The 24,444-nt window shown below is 46.1% G+C and overlaps 1 protein-coding gene across 1 annotated transcript in view; it reads left to right on the plus strand.

The window, feature by feature from the left end:
- Positions 1-8,196: 8,196 nt before the first annotated feature.
- FGFRL1 (fibroblast growth factor receptor like 1) overlaps positions 8,197-24,444 on the plus strand; it is a 165,431-nt gene continuing 149,183 nt past the window's right edge. The window contains 3 exon segments of the mRNA XM_057379130.1: positions 8,197-8,268; positions 8,270-8,277; positions 8,984-9,093. Coding sequence (XP_057235113.1) covers positions 8,212-8,268; positions 8,270-8,277; positions 8,984-9,093 — 175 coding nt within the window. The 5' untranslated portion in view covers positions 8,197-8,211.

Consider the following 24,444-nt stretch of genomic DNA (forward strand, 5'->3'; position numbering starts at 1 on the left):
GACACCTGCACTTTGCAGAAATATGAGARGATAAGTCCTCTGGCCCATGGAGTTTAAGTTCTTATTTATTTCTATAATATATGATTTACCATCCAGCCATTTTTCTCATGAGATACGTTGTCACCTTCTCACTGCCCTGCGTGTCTCTGCTGCTCCCCAGGACACCAGCCAGCCCTGCTGTGCTCCTGTTATTTTGGAAACCCTGAGCTGTGAGTTTCATAAAGGCTGGGTTAAGTAAGCAACAGATTTATCTTTGTCGAAAGATAAAAGTGTTTAGCAGCAAACCTTGGCAGCTSCTTGCATATTTCCAAGGCTCCTTTGTGCGCTCTCTGCTCTTCCCTTCCTGGGGAAGGCAGAGGGGGCTGCAGACCTGGGGTAGACCTGGTGTGGTCAATATTTAACCCTCCCTGTGCCTGGAGAGGGTGGGCCAGATGCTCCCCACATAGTGCATCATGCCGTGGTGGATTTTGTGTCTATCCTCCTTGGGCTGTGGGCCAGCAGGCAGTGCTCCTCTTTGTCCTCCTGGTGTGAGAGTCCTTTCCCCAACCTTGCCCTGCACCCCCGGACGCCCCAAAGGTGCTTTTGGATGAAGCCACGGGCACAATACCAGGACAAGGAGAGTCTGATGACATTTGAGCAGCTGAAGGGCCAAGGAGTCCCCATTSAGCTCAGCGTTTCCCCCATGGGCCGCTCATCTCCCATCAGGAATAAAACCAAAGCTGAGCTGTTGTGGTGATGTGGCTGCATGGGTTCAGAGCCATCTAAAGGCTCAGAAAAATTGCATCTCCAAGAGGAACGTGCTAGAGTGAAAGCACTGAGTGATGGATGCATCTTCCCTGCAAACTCCACTCCTGTACCAGAGCAACCCTGGCTGGAYCTCTACTTGGGCAATCAAGGGGAGTTTCTCAGACAAACCCCAGGCAAAATGAAGCTCCTGCACAAGGTTCTCACTGGGGAGAGGGCAGCCCAGCTCTCCCACCCCATTTCTCAGCGAGCATCCCATCCCAGTCTCTCCTATTGTTTCTGTTTGCACACAGATAGAAATTTCCTATGAGGATCATTTCCGGATGGTTTTTCCACATGAGAGAGAGTAAACAAGACATAGCTGTCGACTCTATAGTTAACAGATTTTTGGTGGTGTTCCCATCCAGAAAATGCAGCTGCATTATATTCCTGATAGAGTGGAACTAAATTTCAGCTTCAGCAAGAATGTTAATAAATGAAAGACATTTCAAACAACACCGATTGAGGCAAAGTGTCARTCCCTCTTCCCTCCCACCAACACCCCCACAAAGCTTTATTTTTTTGCAGAGTTGCAAAAAACCTCTGCTGTCTGACCTGGAAATCAGCAAATTTCTGCTCCTGGTTACACTTGTGTGAATCTGAAATGGTTTTATTGGTTTCAGGGGGTTTGTCTGGGCCAGCACCCCGGTCAGTGAGAGCAGGGGCTGTGCTGCTGTTTTACTGTGGGTTTGTCCTTCAGATACTTTGGTTTCTCTTTGTTTTCTAGACCCAGCCAGAAAGGGCTYGTACCACCTAAACTCAGCCAGTGCCCCTGACATGATGCATGTGGCTCTTGCCTAATCTCCCACTGCTGACAATTAAAACACAAACATACAGTCATATTTTTGGATGGAACTGTACAAACATTTCAAAACAGTTTATGCATGCAGATTTGTATGTTATCAGAGAGCACCACACATGCACATGGAATTTATGGAAAACGCTGAGAGATTTGAAAGGAAATAGTTTGGGAAGTTGTCTTATTCTTTTGAACATAAATCCCCAAACAGTTTCCTTTAACATTCCTCATGTCTGTTCAGCAATTAATACTTGGCATTTCTGTTTTTCATTCTGTCTGTTGATCTTGGGATTTTTTTTTTTGGTTATTTTTCACCACTCTTCTTTCATGTTTGCCACAATTGTTTGCTAAACACAGCATCAATGTGTACAAATCTCCTTGAATAGGAGGAAGATGTGAGGGAGCAGTTAGAGGAGATTTAGGCCTTCAAAACTGTGGTACCCTCCCAAGGTGAGATACTTTCAAACTTTCTAAATACCCAAGATTTGATACATTCAAAGGTGCATATCCAGAGTCTTTGGCTCAGCCTACCTGGGCTGAATAGTGGCTCTCCTGTGAGCTTGTTGGTTTGATTTTTTTCAGGTTATTTTTTTCTCACTTAGAATGATTCCAATGGCTCCAGTGGGATTATTCTTGTTCTAGCCAAATGTAAAAGCAAAGCAAAATCAAATCCTTCATACATCAGTGTCAGACTGAYTCTGAGAAGCCAGTGTTGAGTGATATAAAGGATAAGGGGCCTGAGGAAGGATGTGTTTATGGAGAACATTTGGGAACTTTAACTACTTGTAGTTTGAACCGCTGAGTTAGGGAACTGCCTGCAAATATTGAAGAATGGAAAGAAGTACAGAGTGATGCAAAGGGATATGAAAAGGAAGAATGAGATACCAGTAAAGAAAGGAGGAGTATAACTCTTTTAAACAAATGGCAGCCTAGTCTGCCGTAAGTTTTTTGTACCATCTTCCTCATCTGAACAGGTGAGCACCTTCCAGGAGTGTGGAAATAGTGCTCAGATGTGGTTTTTTTTCCTGCGTTCATGGTGTAGTTATTTGGTAGAAGGGAAGCAGGTTTTGTTGGAGATGTAATATCTTTTCTTAGATCTACTGAGAGAAAAAGCAGATGAGGTTTGGGCCTTGTGTGTCTAAAACCTGTATGTTCTTCCGTGTGGATTACTCGATTGAAACCCCTTCCTTGTTCTTACCTTTCCWGCAAGGAAGGAGAATTTTACATGGACTGTAGTGTTTTTTTTTATACTAGGACCTTCTTATACACCGTTTTGGAGCAGAGAAGGCTGTTTGAAGCTGTCAYCCAGGGAATATTGGTCTCTACTTTGTGGTGCTGCTTTGGGATGCTCTATTTGTCCTGCACAAATGAACTTTGCCTTCGGGAGGAGAATTCAGCTCAGCCTGGAGCAAGGAATTTTCTCCTGCTGTCACCCACCTTGGAGACATGAGCTCAGCAGCTGAGTAGTGTGTCCTGGACACCGAGACCTTGACATTCATTTGGCAGCCGCTGGGAAGGCAGCATGAGGGACTCACCCTGCCAACGAGATGCATCCTCCTGGGCTGGGCTGGGCTGGCTGGCTGACATTCCCTGAGCACCTCCTGGACTCTGAGCAGGGCTGTCACGTTTCCCCGGTGCCAGGGAGCGCTGACACAGCGTGCCCAACCTGGCCAAGAGAGAGATTGGGTCTCCCGGCCAACTGGGAACGGTGGAAATGATTTCCTGCAGATGCCGTCATGTGCAAATTTAGCACCCACRAGAAATCCAAGCACATTCTCAGGCACAGCGAGGCTGGGCAGTGTGTGTGACTGGTTCTTGGTGAGAGGGCTGGGAAATCTCTCCTGGTGGTGCTTCAGGARCTCTCTCCTGTGGGTGCTTCCCACAAGGTAGCAGAGGGATCATCTGGGCCTGTGAAAAGCCATGAAAACCCTGGAAAACAGCYTTGACAAAGTGGGACTTCCCTGCCTGCTGCACAGGACCCAAGGTTTGGATGCTGGAACATCCAACCACCCTGTTACCATCCTTTCTCCTCTGTCAGACATTGGCATTTGTGCTGTGTGTATAGACGTGAACCGTATGCATATGAAGAACCATTTGTTYCTTTGCAGCACCACTTAGAGCAAAGCTACTCTAAGGGAATAAATGTATTTTTGCATGAGAGAATGTATATTACTAAGGGAATAAATGTRTATTTACATGAGAGAAGATAAGACATCTTTTATGAAGAAACAAATAAAGATTTCAGTATGGTATCACCCTGGTTTGATCTTTCCATCGTCCGTACATCCCCTCTGAAAATGACCTAGCTTATAGCCAGGTCTCAGTTACCACATATAGGGAAAACAGTGATTCTGCTCTCTTAAAACTCTGCTTTCTCTGAAAAACACCATTTCACCCTAACTATAGACTGAAATGGAGCAGACTCTGGTGCTGTGCAAATGGAAAAGTGYRTCTTGTRCTCYGTCTTCCCAGCTGTGACATTTTCTSTGCCATCCTGCCACACGCCAAATGCTTTATCAGACCTGATCYGCCCTCTGCCCCATCAATCCCATCACTTAACCTTTCCCTGCATCCACAGCACCCCCCTTTTCCAGGGGCAATCCTGAAGGGATGCTCAGGCTGACCCCACCGGGTAACCAGAGCAGGGTAACCAGAGCAGGGCTGCACGGCAGGTGGAGGGAACGTGCTAATCCTGGTCATGCCCTTCCATCACCTTCACGTGCTCCGTCAGCTGCCCGGAGCCGCCCAGCCCCGCACACCCTCCTGCCCGGTGGCATGTCCCCATGGACCCRTGCCATGTTGCCTCGTGCTCCTCCTGTGAGGCACTGCTGCCAACCCAAGTGGTTTGGAAAACCCCACGGAGTGCTGGGTGCCACGGGGAATTCAACGGCGTGGCTGCCACCTGGAAAAAAAAAATCACTGAAATAGGTTAGGAGTTACAGTCTGGAGGTGTGCCCTGTCTCACGGGTCATCTGCAGGGGGAAGGAAAAGGCAAAACAATTGAGATGGAAGGAGAAAAATGGAGTTCTGTGATAATGGAGGTGAGCAGCTCCTGAGAGAAAAGAGGTAAAAAAGCTGGAAAAAGTCCAATTTGTGGTTTTGGAGACATGAGGGAAGTTGTCTTGGGGATGGATGTTCACTAGACCATCACAGCTATGCAAAATTTGAAAAGCCACGGTGCGGAAACAGGGCTTTGGGGACAACTGGGATACAAATGGACTGTTAGGCTGCTTCTCAGGCCATGTGGAGACACGTATTTCATTGCTTAGCATTCATTTTTGTTTGTCAGCTCCAGAAAGCTGCTTTCCCACAGCCTTGTTCAGGACCGTGRGGTGCAGGAGTGAACTGGGGCTGTGACTTTCAGACTACTCAATCATCCTGCAAATTACAGCCAGCCCAGAAAAAAAACATAGCTCTGCATGTTTCCTTTTTTAGGTAGAAGTGTTGGGAAAACAACACGAGATTTTGTTTCTGATAAACTAGGAGCTGTTTCAGGAATATTAATTATTTTCCTTGCGTCAATATTTTACATTTATTCCTCCAGTGTGGCATTTGGATTGAGATGGATGAAATCCACAACATGGTTTCAGACTTTCTTTTGGGCACTCACAGGCCCCTTAAAAAAACAATAAAATAATGCTGACATTTTGAACCCAGAGGGGTTGATTTTCTGGTTGTTTTAGCCTGGGGTATGGAAGCTGTGGGTTCCAATCCCTGCCTCATGTAATCCCTTTGTAACATCACTTGGAATCAGATTCTTGAAAAGCTTCTGGGTACCTAAAKACAGGGGCTTAAAGAGCTTCTGAAGGTGTTGAGGCACCTGAATAATTTTTAACATCATGTGTACCACCACTGTAATCMTACACCTCCCAGAATCTCACACTGGTGAAAGGCTGCAGGAAAGATTTTGCTGCTCTTCAGTTGTATTGGGAAGAGAAAAGCCCAGAGTCTGGGAGATGTTGGAGCCCACAATGGCACATGTAGTTTTCAACAAAGAATTGAAGATGAAAGGAGTGGATCCATCAGAGGATTTTTATCTGCTGTGTCCAACCTGAGCTGGGTGCTCGGTGCTGGGCTTGGGCACAACCTGGGTTGGAAGACCTTTTCTTTCAAAGCTGACTGAGGCCCAGAGGGAGCTCATCCAAGCCTTTACACAGTTTGAGACAAGATAGTTGTGGTGTATCTGTATTTAAACCTCAGTCTTGGTGCATGACTCAAAAAAACAAGTTGAGGAGTAGGAGCTTGATCAGGTCTCTCTAATCTGGTGGAAAACCCACTCATGAGCCAATGCCCCACATCTGCATCTGAACCTGGGCTGCTTTGGACTTCAGTCTGCACAAAAACACAGGATGTGTAGATACAGAACTGGGTCACCCGTGTGGTGATGTCCTTGGGACAAAGACCTTGACTCCTTTGGGGTGAAATGGCTGGAAAATGTTACAGWGAGGTGTTTTACAATCATCCCCTGWGATGYAGCATGAAGCTGAGCTCTAATTCTGGTGMAAGTTGGAGTGATTTTATCACAAGACATGGCATGAACATGATCATGTCAGTTAAGTCCTGAAGGTTTCCCTCAGTCAACACTGTCTTTGAACTCAATGAGGCTGAAGTTATTGCCTGACAGGAGGAGTAGTCCATCTGGGATTTCTCAGCTGAATTRACTTTTATGATAAAAACGATGATATAAATACGTAAAATGTAAAAACAGTATTGTCAGCCGCTTTGTTTCTGGCTCAAGGGTTTTATATGTTTAGTCTTGGATGTTTTTCACATTGATTTTGTGTATCAAGATTTAATGTTGTCAGGAACCACTGAGTAAAAATATTTAGTAATAACAATAATAGAGGGTGTGATTTCATAATCGTAACAAAATAGATCAAATGGATGTTGAAATTACTTCTTGGCTTGGGTTTAGGAGTTCTCCTGGTGCCTATCACATTGTATTAGTATTGAGACAACTTTGTTTTCAAGGAGGTCTTCATGCTGGAGCATATCAAGCAAGAGATCTAAGAAACTGTAACGTCAACAGTAATGATGTTTCTTTTGAGATACAAAAASTTTAGCTATTGAGGCAGTATTTTTTCTTGTCATTTGTTTAGTCTGTTTGGTTAATTCAACCAGGTTGRTTTTGATCCTGTGYRAAGAGTGATTTGCTGTAAGAGCGGATGCATCAACCGAGTCGTGCTTGAAAGTAAATAAAAAATAATTGTAACAGTTAATATAAGGAACTGACATCTCCACAGTTTATTTTCCGCTCGGTTTAGTTTAGTTCAGGCCAGCTTCTTTCTGGCATCATTTGCATTCAAGCCGAGAGATCGAAACGGCGCAGCCGCCCCCCATCTGTCCCGCAGCCCTTGCGGTGGGTGTCCACGGCCGGGGCTCTCTCTTGGCGTGGGGAGATGGGTGCTTTGGCCGGGTTCTGGGCTGCGGGAGGCTGCGGGCTCGGAGGGCTGACGGGGTGCGGGGAAGGGAACGCTCTGGGGCACCGCAGCGCCGGGAGTGCCCGGCTGGGGAGCGGCGGGGGCTGCGGGAAAACTCGCCCGCTCCCGGCGCACGGAGCGCTCCGCACCCGCCGGAGCCGCCCGYAAAGGGTTAAGGGGAGCGGGGCCGGCGGAGGGCGGGGGCTGCCGGGGGCTCCCGGGGATTGGTGCGAAGTTTGGAGCGGGGCGGGCCCCGCACCGCCCTCCGCGGCGGCTCGGCCCCCACCGCCACAAAGCCCTGCAGGGAAAGTTGCTTTATCGCCGGTTTCTCTCTCCCCGGCTCTCCCCCCCCTCCCCTCCCCTTCCCCAGCCCCTTTCCCCTCCTCCCCTCGCTCCTTAAACGGGATTCCGGCTGGGCGAGCCGCCGGACGGCATCACCGGGCATCCCGCGGCGCGGAGCCCCGGAGGCTCTGGCAGGTCCCCGCTGTCCCTCCCCGCACACACACGCTCAGCCCGGCCCGGAAAGCAGGAAAAAAATAATTTACAAGGTTTCCCCCTTTCCCTGACCTCCTCGCCCGTGACTCTCGAGTGGAAAAAAAACCGCCCGCCGGGGCGAAGGGGGGGAGGTTGTTCAAAAGCCGGTGAAGGGGCAGAGCCGCTCCGTGGGGAGGGCACCCCCGGGCAGCCCCCGCCACCCCGGGGAGGGGGGGATGAGGTAGAGGCCGGCGGCGGAGCGCCCGCCGGGCGCCGTGGCCGCGGAGGGCATGAGGCGGCGAGCGGCGGGGATGGGCTCCAGCGCGCGGTGTTAGAGCCCGGCAGCAGCCAAGGTAAGTGTGCCCCGCTCCGCCACCCCGGGCCGGGACACCCTGAGGGGCCGGGACACCCCGCCGGGGCCGCGACACCGTGAGGGGCCGGGACACCCTGAGGGGCCGCGACACCCTGAGGGGCCGGGACACCCTCACACGCCGCGGCCGGGTAACTCACAGCTGGGAGCCGCCGGCGCAACCCTGAGGCGCGGGGCAGCACCAGGTGGTGGCATCGCGCCGGGTGTCCCCCCTGCTCGTCCCTCCTCCCTTCCGCGACCCCGATTCCCGATTCCCGGCGGTGAATATCCCGTTACCGCCGAGCCGAGCCGCGCTGCGCCCCCCGCGCCCCTGCCCGCCGCCAGCGGCGGAGCGAACGGCGGAGCGGCCGTGTTTGCTTTGCTGGATGCTGTACGCGGGTTGTTGTGTGTCCTGGGGGCACGGGGTGTTTAAACCGGGCAGTTTTACAAGGGTGAGGAATCCAGACAGTGTTTAGAGAGTGAGAGTTTTAGGAGGAGAACAGGGTGTAATTAATGTAAACCTGATCTACCCYGGGTGTGCGGTATCGCAGCGAAGGCATCTTCAAGAATCTGGGTAATTAAGTGCGGTTGTGCTTTGGGACGCACCTCTGGAGCCCACGGAAGCAAGTGGGGCTGTTGGTGGGGGGAAGGAGAGGAAAGGAGGAATCAGTGCAGTGMAGAGAAGTCTCGGAGTGGAGGAAGGCGCGTACCCAGAGCGGAGCCTGGCTGAGGGGCACTGGAGCAGCAACGCAAAGTTTTCTGGGCTGCTGATGGGAGAGGTARCATTCCTCCTCCCCCTTCCACCGAGTTCCTCCGCAAATTGTTAACCTGAAATCTTGTTTTATGGCCACTTGCTAGTGTTTTGTTTGCCTTCCAGACTGGTTCTGTACGGGATACCAAAGAATTATGCATTAACTGTAAACTTAGAGGAGCTTACTGGCCTCAGTGGGTTCTTGATTTATATCAGGCTAAAGCAGAGAGGAGGGCAAAGTTTTACTTGCTGAGCACCAAAAAATGAATTACAAGCGCATTTCTCTTTCATTTGCTGTTTCTTCTTGTAAGTTTTCGCAATAGAATTTAAAACTATGCAAAGTTGAGGGCTGTTTGGAGTTTTTTCCCCCTCAGTAACTGTTCTGCTCTCCTTTCTCCTGCCTCCAGGTCTGAGAGGACAGTAGCCTGTGCGATACRGCGGGATCTGGTTTTCAAAATGGAATTGCAGCTGGYGCTCCTTTTCGCAGGGATAATTGCRTTTTCGGACTCGGCGAGAGGTAAGGGGACTGCGCTTGGTGCGAACATCCTGTGACTCTCATGCTTCTTTCTGCTCCGTGGGCTCGTGCTGTCCAAACTCCCCTGTGTCCCCGGACTTGTCCCTCTGGATGTTTTTATCTGCACAGAGGTGCAGATTTGTGCCCACRTGTGGTGCCTCCCTACCTGCATGGTTTGGGGCCGTGGTTTGGGATGGAGCGCGGTCATTCCGGCTTTGTTGAGGTCTGTTAGGTGCAGGTGAACTTCCAGGGGATTTTCTTGTGCCTGTGTAAAAATGCACAGACAATTTTAAAGAAAAGCAACTGCATTCCTCTGTGGATCAGAAGTGCCTCTCCTCTCCTGTAATCCCTCCAGCCTCTGCCCTGTGTATTCCCACTTACAAACTAAACAAACACATCCATTAACTTGCCCGGTGACAGACAAATGACAGTTCCCAACAGCGAGAGCGTATTTTAGYGCTGAGGCTCCAGCAGTTGATCAGATTTCAATAAACAGGTTACCCTTCCAGAGGCAAATTGAAATGCRTTGACCTGGGCATGATGGGGGTAGGAAAAAAGTTTCTTTATGGGAAAGTGCTTTTAGCAAAGCTCTGGGATCAGAGTGTGAGGAGTGGCGGCTCTTCCTCCGCTTTCKCTGGTGTTGTACCTTGGTGGGTGCTGTCCTTGGGAAGCCTGAATGGGAATCCAGGCTTTCAGCTCCTTGCCTCTGTCACAAAGTAGGGGCTGCATTGTTCCAGGAGAATGGGGCTATGACTTTAGGATTCAGATTGCTCCAACTGCAATTCCCAACGGTATCAGAGTTTCATGAATTGTTTTAAGACCTTTAAATCATCCAGCATGATGGACTTGTGAATTAAAATGTTTGAACTTGCCCTTCACTTGGGCTGTAACTTGCAAAAAAAAAAGTCCTGGGGGATTGAGGGTGGGAAAGAAGAGGGGGAGAGTTACTCTGAAAGCCCAAGTTTGGGTTAGTGCACTGCTATTTTTTCTTCTTCTTGGCATTGGCTCTCAAGCAAATATTTTATGGAGGCAAAAGCACTATAAAATTATTTGGCTGGAAGCTGAATGAAAAAGAAAACAGTATATAGGCTGTAATTCCTTCAAGTCTGAATTCCAGGCAGGGCTTACAATGGAGACTCAGTTTAAGTTGTGGGCGATGGGCAGAGTGTATGAATTAGGATGACTTCATGGATGTATTTTATTGCAATGGACCTGAGAAGTTGGTGGAGTTCCGGAAAAGATCTGAAGTGGGCAGGAGAAGACAAAAAGATTCTTGTCTCTGATGTGAGCTGAGTATCGGCTGCTTTCCTGGCTGACCCTGTTTAAATTTGGTTTGCAATTGTCTTGCTCCTACACTTAATGCCTCTGGAAAGTGAAGTGCTGTGGGCTGTTGTCATGTGAAGAAGTGACAGAAAATTAGCAACAGTAATTTCTGGATGACATAATTTTTCCTATGGAAAGGTCTTTTTAATATAACTTCRATAGGATCATGTTGGTAATTGGGTTATTTGAACACTTTTCAGAGCTGGAAAAACCCATAGTGTAAATGTATGGAAAGATAGTTCTGGCTATTTAAAATTATCTAGAGGTTAAAAGCCAAGGCCAAACCCATGAAAAATGTCATTCATTCATGTGCTGAGAGGAAGTGAAGAAGAAACAGGAGTCATTGCTTTAAAAATATAGACAAAATCCTGACATTTAAATCCTGCTTTAGACAYCCTTCAGGTTGAGAGTATTTTTGATAATGAACGAGGTAGATGGAAGATCAAACTTGCATGTGAGCAGAGATAAGACGCTCCCCAGAACTCTGAAACTTTATTTTGTGCTGACAAATATCTCCGATTGTCAGGTGTTTACATTGGGATAATTTCAGATTYTTGGAAAAATGTGCCAGGCTCTCAACGTGCCTGCAGAATTTTCCTGAACACCTCATGCAAGGGGTTTGGCCGCTGGAGATGTGTAAACGTTACCTGCTACAGTCGCTCAGGTTTTATAGGCAATCCTTCAGCCAAATCTCAGCCTGAGGTCTTGAGGCTCTTTGCAGGAAGAAGGGCTCTTTGTCTTGGTCAAACAGCATTTAATATCTGTATCCTGATTGCAAATCAGACGTGTGTGGCACAAAGTGTGCCAGCTCCTCCTGATCTGAGGTGGCAGAAGTTGAATAGRTGCTCGCTGGCTGGTGATCAAGTGAGGAAAGGTGGCTGAGGAGGCTCTCTGGGAAAGTGATGGTCCTTCTTTCCTACTCATATTAGGCAAAAGTAGTTTATTCTGGAGTTAGGGTGTGAATTTGGAGCTGACTGATGCTGTGCCCGTGCTTGGGGAAGGGCTGTGCCGTGGTGCATCTGCACAAGGGGGCAGAGTTAAGTTGCCCACGCKCTCCAGCTTTGATATTTCCTGACAGTTGAATGCTCAGCTGCAATCTTGCTTAAATGTTAGGTTGTATTATTTTCACATCTTTATTTAGGTGACACCTTTTAAGGCAAAAGGCCATGCAGGAATGATTGATTTGGTTTATGTGGCAATTTTTTTTTTTTTTACTCCTCCCAACGTAAAGGAGCGTTTTACTGGGTTCAGATCTGTGCCTACTGGCTCTGTCCCGCCAATGCATCTCATCGCTGATTGAAAGACACTGAAAAAAAGGGAATATCTTRGCAAACCAAGATAATCTCTTCAGAAAGAGGTAATACTTTTGAAGTATCTAGGTAAAGCAGAGAGCAGGTCTGATTTTAGAAGTCCAGGTGGTAGAACTGTCAGTGTTTGGAGGGATGAAGGGTGAGATAGCTCTGGCTGTGTTTGAACCAATGCTTTTGGGGCTGAAGCTGAAGGACTTTGGCAAAGGGTTGTCTATACCTGCAATCACACTGGAATATCCTTTCCAAAAAACTTTATCTGGAGTAACTCTCTTAGTGGCAAATCCTWCTCCAGGCTAAGGATCTCCTGGAGGCAGCCTGTACCAAAAAGTCTTCCTTGGGTGCTGTTTTGGTAGATATCCCCTTCTTTCCCTCGTGACTGAAKACTAGAGCACCTGTGTGCACAAAACCCACTATTGGAGAACAAAACCTGGTTTTCTAGGAGGCACTGAGCCTTCCAGCTGACAGCCAAGGCTGGTTTCCAGCCGCGACGGATAACGTCTGCTCTGAACCTGGGATGACAGCGCAGCTCCAGCGGCTCATCCCTCGTGTTATTCCATTCCTCTTCTCTCCAAGCAGCCCCATACTGGGCATAAAAATCCTCAGTGTCCTGCCCTGGCCCTCCTCTGCAGGGATTAATGCCATCTTGGGTCACTAACCTTCAGTGGCTATGTCCTGCAGCAAATGTAGCTCCTGCCACGCCACACCTCCAGCTGGACACAGGTAATACAATCTGATATTTTCCTGCCTATGTTATCCCAGTGACAGACAACGCAATATTTGTTCCAAATCTGTCAAGTTGCCATCATATTCGTGTTGGTGACCGTATATGGTAACACTGGGATGTGCCTGGCATGGTCCCGTGGCTTAAGCAAGATTTTGTATGGTATGTTTAGAAGTTTTTGGTAAGAGCAGTAACCACCCTCCTGTTAGCAAGTAAACTGATCTTGTGCTGGAAACTGATTAGTTTGGATGTTGATTTCATTTTCGGTGCATTGCGTAGGGAGGGGAAGAACGGGACCTTAATTGCTTTCTGTTCTGGCACTTCTCTCTGCGACCTTGGCTTGCAAACCTGCTTGGTGCCTGCTTTGCAGGGAATTTGCTGATTGGGCCACCTCAAAATTCAGTGGTTTCATGCAGAAATAATGTTATGTGCCATTTTTGTTTCTCTTATATCGGAGAAAAGGGAGTAGGATGCTAAAAGTGTTTTTTATTTTTTGGAAGTTGAGTCCTTCGTTCTGATGAACAGAATTCCCACTCTGTAACTTTGGTGTTTGTAAGAATGAATTTTGGGGTTTATAAGAGTGCTTTAGTAAGCACAGAAAAGATAAATAATGGTAATGTGAGAGAGATGGTTGTTGGCTTCTGTTTTACGCCTTTTTTCTTGTTGAGTGGTTGTTACCAGATTTAACGATTAGGTAATTTCTCGCTTGTGAAAGAGAAGCATGTTCAGATCTAACAGCCTGATTCAGATTTTATGGAAGTCACAGCACAACTTCTGGTGAAGTTTGGGGCATTTTTTAGATCGTGCTCTTCGGGAACTTGAATAATGAATAATCTGTCAGTATGACTTGTACCTAAAGTCAACACGACGATCTAAGAAAATCCTGGTTATTTTTTTAAACGCTGGTTCCTCCCTTCTTCTGAGGCTGTCAGCCGCTTTAAATTGTGRCTGAGTTTAAACATAAAATTCAGTCTGCGTCATACTGGAAAATTAGGGTTGATTTTATTTGTTTTTAATTAGGAATATTACAAAACTCAGCAGATTGCTCAAATACATCTAGATTTTCCTTTTTATAACTCTGTTTTCCAAGTCCATATGTTTCTTTGACCTTCATTAAAAGACGCCAGCAGCAAATCAAAATACGTATTTTCTGGGATGAGCTTGCACACAGCAAAGGCTGGACTCCAAAGCCTGAGTCTTGGTCACAGAAGAAATTTTCATACACTGTGAGGCGGTGCTTGAAATACGACATAGAAGTGGTTTTTTTCAGGAAAACAATGTAATTCAAAATTGAAAGAGAAGTGACGCTAGCAATTAGGAACTCCCTTTTCAAGATCTGGGACTGTTGGTGCTAATTTATTAACTAAAGCTGAAGTTTTTCATTTGACATGAATTGGCTGATAGAACTGATCTTTTCCGGTATCCCATCTGATAATTCTTTTTTGAGTGTCTCTACACTGATACATCTGGGCTCAGAACACTTGTCATGGAATAGCATGAGTGCAATAGAGTCTGGCTGTGTATTTTTGGATTAATTACTGGAAGAGATATAAAAATTTCCACTGAAAGAGGAAAATAATAATGCAGATGTCCTCTTGTGCCTAGGTTGAATTGAAAAAAAAACAACAAAACAACAACCTTTAGTCATAGCTTTATTTATTCACTAATATTAGGTATTATTCACTTTATTTATTCACTGATATTAGAACCAGGGCAGCTGATTTTGCTAAGATGTGAAGCTCCTTCTTGTGTCTGCAGTGACTTGTGARACCATGCTGCCCAAAGGTTTTGTGCAAATGTATCCCAGCATTACAGRAGTTGGTGAAAATGCTCTTTTYTCACCTTTCTTTCATTACCCTGCTCATTTTGTCTTGTTTCAAGTAATTTGTCTTTCATCTGACCTCTTCAGATGTTTTCTGATGGTCTGCTCAAGCTAAAATGCATTTGATCTTGTTTGATACATTTAACTTGGATTTCTATTCCTTATCTTGTTCCCCGTAATCAGCCTTTACTTTGAGCTTTTTCTAATAAGTTTTTACTGTGTTCACCTGTTCTTTTTTTTTTTTTTTTTTTTTTTTTTTTNTTTTTGCAACAAGGTGAAACATTTTTGGCCATATAAGGGACTTTGTGAGAGTGGAGCCAGTGTGAATGTAAAAGTTGCTAGGAGCTCTGTCTGATGCAAACCTATTCAGTCTGCTGCTCTTTCACAGCAACTGTGGTACTATGGTAAAAGAAAAATATTTCCAAAAGCAAGCTTGATTAATCTGATCATGCTGTCCCGATGTCGTATGAGATAGGCAGATGCAGCCCATGCCAGTTGTAACAGGTTAGGACCTGATTCAGAGCCTGTGAGTGTTGGTGCTGTGACTCCTACTCACTCCCATAGGCTCTGGATCATCCCTGAAGCATGGYTTACCCAGATTATCTGTGATATCCACCTCACATGTGACAGCAGAGGACATGTGGGCTAAGTGTGCCGCTTACCTGCTTCACTGTATGGCTTGGACTCACTTTTTTAATTCTAGAAAAGCCTATTTTGCTGCTCCTGCTGACTGCCAGCTCTGTCTGGCGGGTGGAGTGTGCGCTGCTGGGGCTGAAAACAATTTGGAAATTCACTGCTTAAACTTCGGGTTTCCGCAGAGAGGTTTGTCCCCGAAGACAGGGTGCCATTCTGCGGGCAGTGTTCTGGGTGTGGAGGGGCTGAAGACTATTTAATAAGTGAATGTAAACTGTTTGCTGCTGAATCCATCCCCGTCTCTGAATTTATTTTTTTCCCCCCCTTCCCAGTCAAATAAACCTGGGCTGTGTGCAGTTTGGTTGATTGCTCTGATTACACAGTGTCCCCTTTGTATCACAGCAGAAGCACAGCATCCTGCACTGCTGCGAGGAACCTGATGTTATTTTGTCCCAACCACTCCAATTTTCATGAAGAAATTCAGCCAATAACTCCAGGCTACTTGTTCCATKAAGTGTTCAAACTTAATTTTGAGCTTCACTAAGGAAAGAAAAAAAATGTAAATTGGGAACAGGGGCTCCTTGGAGCAGGTTAATGTTTCTCAGGATGGCTGCACCTCTATGCTCAACTTCTCTACAAGTAGTTTCCAGCTTGATGTGACACAAAATAATTTTCCCTCATATGTGGTAAATTTATTTCATGAGAGATTCGCACAATCTTGGGTATCCTATCAAGTGAGTAGTGCAAGAGATGTCRTACCCTGGATGCCACTTGGGTGGATATTTTAGGAGCCATCAGTATTTGTGCATGTCAGATAAAAACACAGAAACTGCAGACAAAYGGTGAAATGTGGGCTTAATTTGTGCAATAGGATTTTTTAAAAATTCATATTCTCCTTGCTGGGTTTGCTCCACATATTCTATAAACTGATGACCTCAAGAGTTAGGTACTGGTGTGCAGTGGCACAACRTCTGTGTGGTAACTTTGGGCTTGTTGGCTCTGCCCAGGATCCTGGGAGAGGGAAAAAGCTGGAGGGGAATTTGGAGGGAAATGTGTTAGCCAACATCCTAGAGAAAATTTAGTCCTAGAAAATTTAGATTAATTAGTGTACCCCTGTTCCTGAGGCCTGCTGGTGCCTGGGAAAGGATCTCGAGTGGCGAGTGGGTAACTCTGAAGAGGATGTTGGGATGCAGCTTTTCCAAGTCTGTGCTGTAGTTCTCTTTTCTCCTGTGTCCTCCCAGGTGCCCCCAYGTACAGTTGTGAGACTTGGTTGGCTTTTGACCAATATGTGACTCTGAGTAAAAKCCTTGCAATGTAAAAGGGGTGCTTTTGTTTTGCTAGCTACTATTTTACTTCTGCTTTGTATGGATTTTAATCTTCTCTTTTCTAGACAGAAGTGAATYGGGCAAGGCCAAGCCATCCACAAGGGAGAGAAAAGGGAAAGCTGTTCAGGCTCACAAACCTCCCAAAGCTGCACAAAATAGTGGAGTCAGGCTGCTGCAGATGCTGGAGCACTGGGAACAGGTTTCCTTTCTAACAGATTTGTGCGAGTTGCAGTAATAGAGGGAGCTGTTTTTCTCAGTGGCTGTTCTGAGATGTGCTAGCACAGGTCTGTAACAGATCTGTAACTGCTGGTTGAGCAATGGCAAGTGCCAGATGAGCTGCAGGTGTATGAACTGCGTGTCAAGGATGGAAGGGTTAATGAGTAACAGGATGAACCTCTGAACATTGTGGAGTATCTCCCCAGGGATACTCCAGACTCTCTGTGGAAGGAAGGATCAGTGTTAAACTGGTGGCTGTAACTCCTGCAGGGTGTGGATGCCCTTCTGAGAGCAGGTGCTGTGAGCCACCTTGCTGACCTTCTGGGTGAATCAAAATCTTCCCTGTTCTTCTGCAGACTGACACAACATTTTGGTGGCAATAAGTGTCTCTTTATCCAGACAAGTAATACTGGGAAGTGTTTAATGTATTTTTGGGCAGTTTGAATGGAAAAACTGAGTTGACAGCTCCTCCAGCATATGGAGATCAGGCTCCATGCTCTGATAAGTCATTTCATATTTTAATGTTCAGGGTTGTGTTACAAAGGTGATAGTCCCTTTAGGTTCAGGGAGGTGATAGTCCCTTTAGGTTCAGTGAGTTGTGGCTGAGTAGGTGTGAGTAGGATTTAAATGTATAATCCTACCAGAGAGCAGAAACTGGAGCCTTGTAAGACCAAGCTGAGTTTCAGTCCTGTGCTGGGTGGCACCACGCCATGGGAGGGTTCATTGTGATCTGCAATAGTTAATATAAAACTAGAATAACAGATCAGAGCTGATGAGTATCTTTCCTCCTCCTGCCATTCCCAACCAATCAGAAATGCAATATTGCCAGGGCTAATTTCATTAAGGGCTAATGAGAGTGAAACTTTCAACTTAATCAGGCCAGGACAGTAAACAGGTGCTCACTTTTCCTTGTTTGATTGATTGGGAATCGTAAACCTGTTAGGGAGATATTTGCTTATGCAGGGAAGTGGCTTTGGAGGKTTGATTGTGAATTGCTGGAGGGGTTCTCTGAAGGTGTTTGCCACTGCTTTGAGAACACAGCTATTGTTTGTGGGATATAAAGAGCCACAAAGAAGTAGAGACTAGTCAGATAATTTTGCTCAGGAGCTGTAGAAACCATAAGGTAGGGATGGGTCAGTGTTTTATCTAGACCAGAGCAAAGTCCTGTTTATATTCCTAAGGCAGAATGCTCTTCCTGATTTCATGCTTGTTCAAACAGGAGTAGACCAGAGGATGTGGAGGATTTCAAGCAGTATTTTGYCATGGTGATGTACACAGGTTTACTCCTGTCCTTGGAGATTCATTGGAAACACCAGTTTAGTCCTTGTATCCAATTGGTAAAGTAGCCTCTGCATATTTAAATTGAAGGTAAATTCAGGGCTTTCCTCGCCTTGGGTATTCCTGCTGGGAGGAGGATTGTAGAGGCACAGGGCTGGGAATCTGTCCCTTACTTTGCCATCAATACCAAGGAAGAAAGGTACTGCAAGGTGYTACTCAAAAGTAATCATAGCAGTAGACCTGCATATTAATAATAATGATGACTATTTATTGAGAGTTTCCTGTGCATAAAAAAAAAAAAAAGTAAATATAAAAAGAGACCCAAAAAGTGCTGCTCAGCATAGGCAGTGCTCCTCTTCCTGATATTGTCAGGAGAAAGAGCTTGTCTTTCTGAAGGCCACAGACTAAATGGAGTTCCAGGTTTGTTTTTCTTTTATCCTAGAAAATCCAATAAATCCAGTAAATTCTTTCAGTGTGGTCTTCCAAGRGTTTTTCAACTTGGTCTGACTCACAGATTATTTGAGTGCCATTATAGACTAGGGGTCAGGCAAGTTAATTCCCAGAACAGTGTGCTGCCCTGTTTTCAAACTGTGCTAATCAGGGTTTTGAGTCAAAGCATGGCAGTTTGCTTAGTGAAATTATTTTCCTGTTAGAAAATTACAAATAGGCTCTGACTATTCGTATTGGCTTTGGTCACCGGAGCACTCACATCACGTGCAGTGCAAAGCCCCTGGGGATGCAGTCGCTGTGGATCAGGGCACTGGTGGGGGCTCATGTCCCATTTCACAAGATTGAACTCGTGAAAACAGGCTGAAACCTTATGAAAAGAAAGAAATTGTTGCTGTTACATTTCCACCTCTAGTGGGACAGAGGGAGAGCTGCGTGGAGCCCGTCTGAGCTGTCGCGTGAATGTCCTTCCCCAGAGGAGACATTTGGTGGAGTTATTTGGTTACCTCTCCCCCTCACCTTTTTGTAATGGACTCTTGTTTGCTTTTTCCTCCTCCTTTCCCGAAGCTTATTAGCAGTGTTTAGGCAGAGGAAATGAATTAACATAATTTACTGYTGTTTAGAGCAAGACACATTCCCTGCATGTATGTGTACACACGCTGGCATTCGCCCTCCCAGCGCTGTGCAGAGGAGTGTGTTTACAGAGTCTGGCTCCATTTAGGGAGAACAATACCCTGATTATAGAGGGCAGCCTTTTCTTTCCACAAACCAGAAKGAACCCTTTGCTTCAAGCAGCTACTGCCCCTTGAAGGTGCAGGCGTTGTGAGCTGCTGGGAAGGGGGGGAATAAATCTGTTGTGGACACAAACCAGCAGCATTGTTCTCYGCGGAAGTTGGTTTAGGGGTGGGGGTGAGGAATGGTGTGGGGATAAACSAAATGCCAAGTGTAAGATCTACCAGCGTGCAGGGAGGTGTTGTGACTTCCAATTTAACTTTCAAATARCAGCTGTGAGRCTTCATGGGGAATTATTTGGGGCTGMTTGAGGTGGTAAGGGAGTTGGGAAGGCTGTGTGGGAAGAAAATGGTCCCTGAGTCTCAGCGGTTTTGGATGGGCTGAGTTGGGTCGAAAGGTGCTGTTATGTGTGAAATGCCAGTCATTTCTAATTGCAGTCATGCACCTGTGCCTGGTAGATAATGCTGGAGCCGTGTCATATGGAGCATTTGCTTCACATGATGTTGAGAAAGGTCAAGCACTTGGTTTCTGTCCTGCTAAGTTGGGTCATTTGATGCACAAATAGGACCCTCCTTCCTTTGCCTGACCGCAGCTGCTCAGCTCCTGGCAGTAAATCCTCCTCAGGTGTGATTTCATGGCAGCTGAAGATGACTGAACTTGACCCCATCACTGGCCCGTCCTTGTCCTCCTTTGCTCCCAGCCTGGTAACTCCCTTGTGCCAGAGGAGAGCTCCTCTGACCTTGCTGTGGGTGTTTTGGGGAGGAAACTCGGGCARGAAGCCAACCTGGAAAAAAAAGGGATGGTTTAAATTCTTAGAGGAGCATGGGCTGAGCTTGTGGAATATCGCAGTGTCTCCACAGGCAGCAAGTCCTTTCTTCCATTCCCTCTTATGGCAGGCTGGCTCAGTACTTTGAAGGACTGGATATTTATGGGAACATTTATAAAATGACTCTTTAGGAATCTAAAATGCATCAAGGTCCACAGGGCAAAATATAGCATAGCCTGGGGGCAGTGAAGACTGAAAAAATCATAAAAAATTTGGCTCTTGGTTCAGCTCAGTCRAGGATAGTGCACCGCTGACCCTTCTGCACTGGGAGATTGCATCTTGCACACTCTGTATCATGGCAATTTTCTGTTTCAATGTTCCCTTGAAATCTGGAATACTTTATAGGGAAATGGGTGACATCTTCCTTCCTCTGTCTCTGCTTTTGGCTTCTGAGGGGAGATGGAAGATGGCAAGTGAATTCTGTCAGCATTTGCTGGCCCTCCTACAGCATTGCCTGCCACAAGAAAGGAGCTGCTCCACGGGAAGCACAGAGAGCAGCAAACGTGGCTGCAGCCAGTGCTACTGGTGGCCAGGTGTTCCCTCTGGCCAGGCACAGTGTGTATCCACCCCAGAGCCAAGGTGAGTGTGGAATGGCACCCACAGGTTCCTTCTCAAACTTGGCTTTGTCTCTGCAGAACTTCTGACTAGTGGTTGCAAAAATAAGGCAGAGAAAACAATTTGGGCAAAACAGTCCCTTGTAGGTGAAAATATTTTTCCAGGGAGAGTAACAGAACCAGCAGGCTAAACAGGTAATGCTGGAGGGCTGCATCAACAGCACTTCTGGGGGGATTTCTGGAAGGGGGTGTTTATGTTGGCTGGTGAGATGTGCATTAGTTCTGTCCAGGGATGACTGACGCCTGTCTAAGATTTTGAAACCTGACCCAGCACCCTGGAGAAACCGTGGCTTTTGCCTCTTGATATTGATTTTTGTAAAGAGGGGATGATCCTGGTGCATGTACCAGTATCCACATGAACGCTGTTGGGGTTACTCTGCATTAGAAGACTAAACTCCAGTACATGCATGAAAATTAGAATTTAGTACTCAATAACTATACCCATTGCAAGAATTTTTTTTTTTTCTTGAAGATGCTTTAAAATGTGCCAAACCTTCTCATTGCTGGACAAAAGGGACAAGCACGTTTCCCCTACTGGCTCATGAATTGCCATAAAGAAAACAGGCACAGGGCAGTAAGAGCTGCTGCAGGGTCCATCCCTGCATCTGTGATGGCTTTAAGCTGAGAGTGTGAGGGTGTGTGGCGATCTGGAGAAAATGTGAATCTTGGCAACAGTCCCTGATTCAAAATATCTGGGAAACGCTGAGGCGGGAGGTTGAAAATACATCTCTGGGGTTCCTTTCTCCAGAAGGAAAAACAGCATCAAACTTTCACTGAGACAAGTGTTTGAAAAAACAAACATGCARTGCAGAATTAAAAGGGAACAGCTTAGTTATCGGACACTAATTGAAATAACAGCAGAGAGGAATATGCGTAAATGAATTTTAAGAGCATTTTGATTTGAATCTATTTGTTTTTGTGCTTACAGGCACTTTTCCTTTTACCTCTACAAGGGTAAGGCAGATACTATAGAGTGCGAAATAACCCCAACCTGCAAACCCAATAACCTGTCTGAGGGAGATGAAAAATGCTTCARAGTAATTGAACAAGTTTTCTGCTGTAATTAACCCCGTGTTAAAACTGAGTCAGAGCCTTCTGTTTGTGGCATGTGTTGGAGGGTATTTACAAGATAGATGTTAAGGCAGAGCTTGGGGAGGACTGCAACATCTGAGATATTTAATATTGCTCTCGGAGAGCAGGTCAGCAAATGAGCAGTGGTTTTGGTTGGTAGGGTCAACACAGCATAAGGGAAAGTTGTTGTTATAGCTGGTGTGACTTTTTTTATTTTTATTTTTTTCAGATTTTTTTTTTTTTAGATTGAGGCCTGGAGCCCTCATTGTAGCAAAGCCCTGCTGATGTGGTGAGGGCTGTCAAACCCAGAATGAACAGACAGCTACAGTGTTAAATGCAAATTACTCACAGCTCTTTGTGTAGAGACCTTGTTTTACTCTGACAAAGGGCCCCTCCAAGACCAGACCCAGTGGAGTTTTATTGACCCCTTACAAAGGTGAGATCCCATATTGGCTGGCTGCACCCTGTACTAAGCAGATTTTGCCCTGATGAGGATTTCTTGCTGCTGCTGCAATACTGACTCCCCAGGCCAATAATTCTGCGCCCAAGCCTTRTGTAAGTGCCCAGGGTGAAGCAGATGCAAACATCTGTTCATGCACACCCACCATGGTTCATGTGCGTGAATCTCAAGTCCAGTTGTCCCCTCTCTGCTGGGTACAAGTCATCGTTGACTTTAAGGAGAGATGGGCATTACAYCATTTTTTATGGAAACAACCATCAAAAGTCCTGGAATGAAAACCAAAAAAATTACACTGGTTATTCAGGCATTATTACTRTTATTATCATCCTTGTCATCATCAAGGCGTCTTCATCTGTGCTACCAGCAAGGTCTGACTGTTCCCAAGTGTTGCTCCACATCCTGCTGGAGCCCATGGGTTCTACCTCCTGGAGAGGTGGAAAGAACAACCAACCTAAAATCTGGGAGAAGGAAAGAGAGTTGAGAGAGGCGAATTTTCACACAGTTGCAGAAGAAGAGATCTTCCAGAAGATTTCGTTTTCCTTGCAAAGGCTTGTGGTGGTTGTTGAAAGGGCATTTCAGTGGAAGAGGGCCAAGCAGCCCTAGGCAGAACCAACACCCTCAATTGAGAAAGATTTTTCAAACAGCAGTACTGTTAAGAAGTAATTAAAGTCAAATAAAACACGAAAAATAGTGTATGACACATCTATTTGAATTCTTCCCAACTTAGATCCCCCGAAACCCGTGTAGCACAACACTGGAGGCACACAAGGGGAGGTCCAAACCCAGGGATTTCAGTGCGCTTTTGCAACAGAAGTCTCTGTTCTCGGGCACCATTTTTGCCAAGTGTTTAGGCACAGACTTACTTCAACCACCAGGAGATTTTTTGTATTTAAAGAAACACTTGCTGAGTACCTTCCACACTTGCAGTTCCCTTTCCTTTGTTTCTCTGCCTCCCCTGCAATGTCATCTTGGGCTGAACTTGAAAATAAAATAAAGAGAAAGGGACATTTTGGGGGCCCAGCTGTGTCTCTTCAGGTTTTGCTAGCTGTTGAGGAAGATTTGTGAGGACCCTCTGGGGCAGAAAGGAAAAGGTCAGAGGTAAGAAAGCCCCTCACCCTCTATCAGAGGGGCTGATAATGTCTGTCTGTCTGTCTGTCCTTCCTTCTGGGGTTGACAAGAGGCTGAGAGCCTTCCCCCAGCTGTTCCCTGTCACATTACAAATGATACTGAAAAACAGCCCTTGAGACAGCTCTTCTCTTGCTAACTCATTTTACCCATCAATCAACGTCAAGCAAAGGTGTTCTATAACTATTTTATAAGTTTTTCAAGAGCAGGACTGTCATGCCCTTGCAAAGGAAATGTCCAGCTGCTGTGTGAGGTGGCTGCCAAAATCCATGAATGGTGAGTTACATGTGAGAGCAGGCAGAAATTCTGCTTTTCATGAAAGAGGTGCCCCTTAACATCCAAATTMTTCCAGGAAGACTTTATCCAAAAAGATCATATTTTTTTATAAAGGAAGATAGGGAAAAAACCATCTTTAACCTCCCCATCAGGACGGTGGCACCTAAGACCAGCATCAATCACAATCAGAAGATCTTAATCCATTTCTGATRAGCTTGAAAACCTTGGTGGCTTTGGCTGGATTCTGTTTTTATTCCATTCCATTCTCATTCCTAATGTGAGCAAGCAGCATTTCRAGCCATTGTTCACCCTTGTAGCTCTTGGCCTGTGCAGTGGGTGTGAAACGTGAGGAGTGAGTTATGAACAAATAATTAAAAATATTACATGGCTGCGTGTTTCCTGAGAGGGAACAGTGAGACGATAGTGGGGGCTTTCAGGCCATCTCTTACCCACTCACCCTCTCCTCTTGTACCAACTTCCAGCAATTCGGCCATGTGTTGTTTTTAGGAACTAACTTCCACCCAAAGACTGCTGAATTTTCCTTAAATGCCAGGTTCTGTCMGAGCTGATAAGGCAGCAGCCAGCGTGCAAAGATAACACAAAGGTATCAAGGCTTCTTGCGTTTGTCTTTATTTGGATTTTTTTTAGCAAGCGTTTGACAGATGCTGAGAGCTGTCTGGAGACTTTAGGTTTAGTGCGTCCTGCCTGTATTTCTCTTTGTCTTTTGTACCAAAATGCTTTTAGGTTGATTGGGGAAAAAAAGAAAGGTCTGATGGATCTGGGGGAATTAGTGGTGCTTACTGAAGGGAGTGGGGAAGGTGGGCAGGGGGGCTGGATGCTGAGGGTGGCTCTGGGACCTGTTGTTTTTATGTTTCCACTTGGAAAATATTCCCCCAAATACGGTTTAAAGGGAGTGAGGAGCAGTACAGAGTCTCTCTAAATGCCTGATCACTGGCAGGAATGTGTTGCGGTGTATGAAAACCTGTGATTAATTGCCTTTTCAACTTCCCACTGACTCCCACTCCCCTTTTCTTGCRGAGTTGTCCCTGCTTGGGCTGCTGGCTTTTGTTAACCTCTGAGGGAGTGTTTACGCTTGGCTTATGTTAACCAGAAGGGAAAATTTTCCAGTCAGAAATTGATCTATCTGCCGATGTTAATGACTTGGTAATAGGGAG

Source organism: Malurus melanocephalus, unplaced genomic scaffold, assembly GCF_030028575.1.
Source record: "Malurus melanocephalus ecotype Western Australia unplaced genomic scaffold, MMel_1.1 scaffold_389, whole genome shotgun sequence".
Taxonomy (NCBI): domain Eukaryota; kingdom Metazoa; phylum Chordata; class Aves; order Passeriformes; family Maluridae; genus Malurus; species Malurus melanocephalus.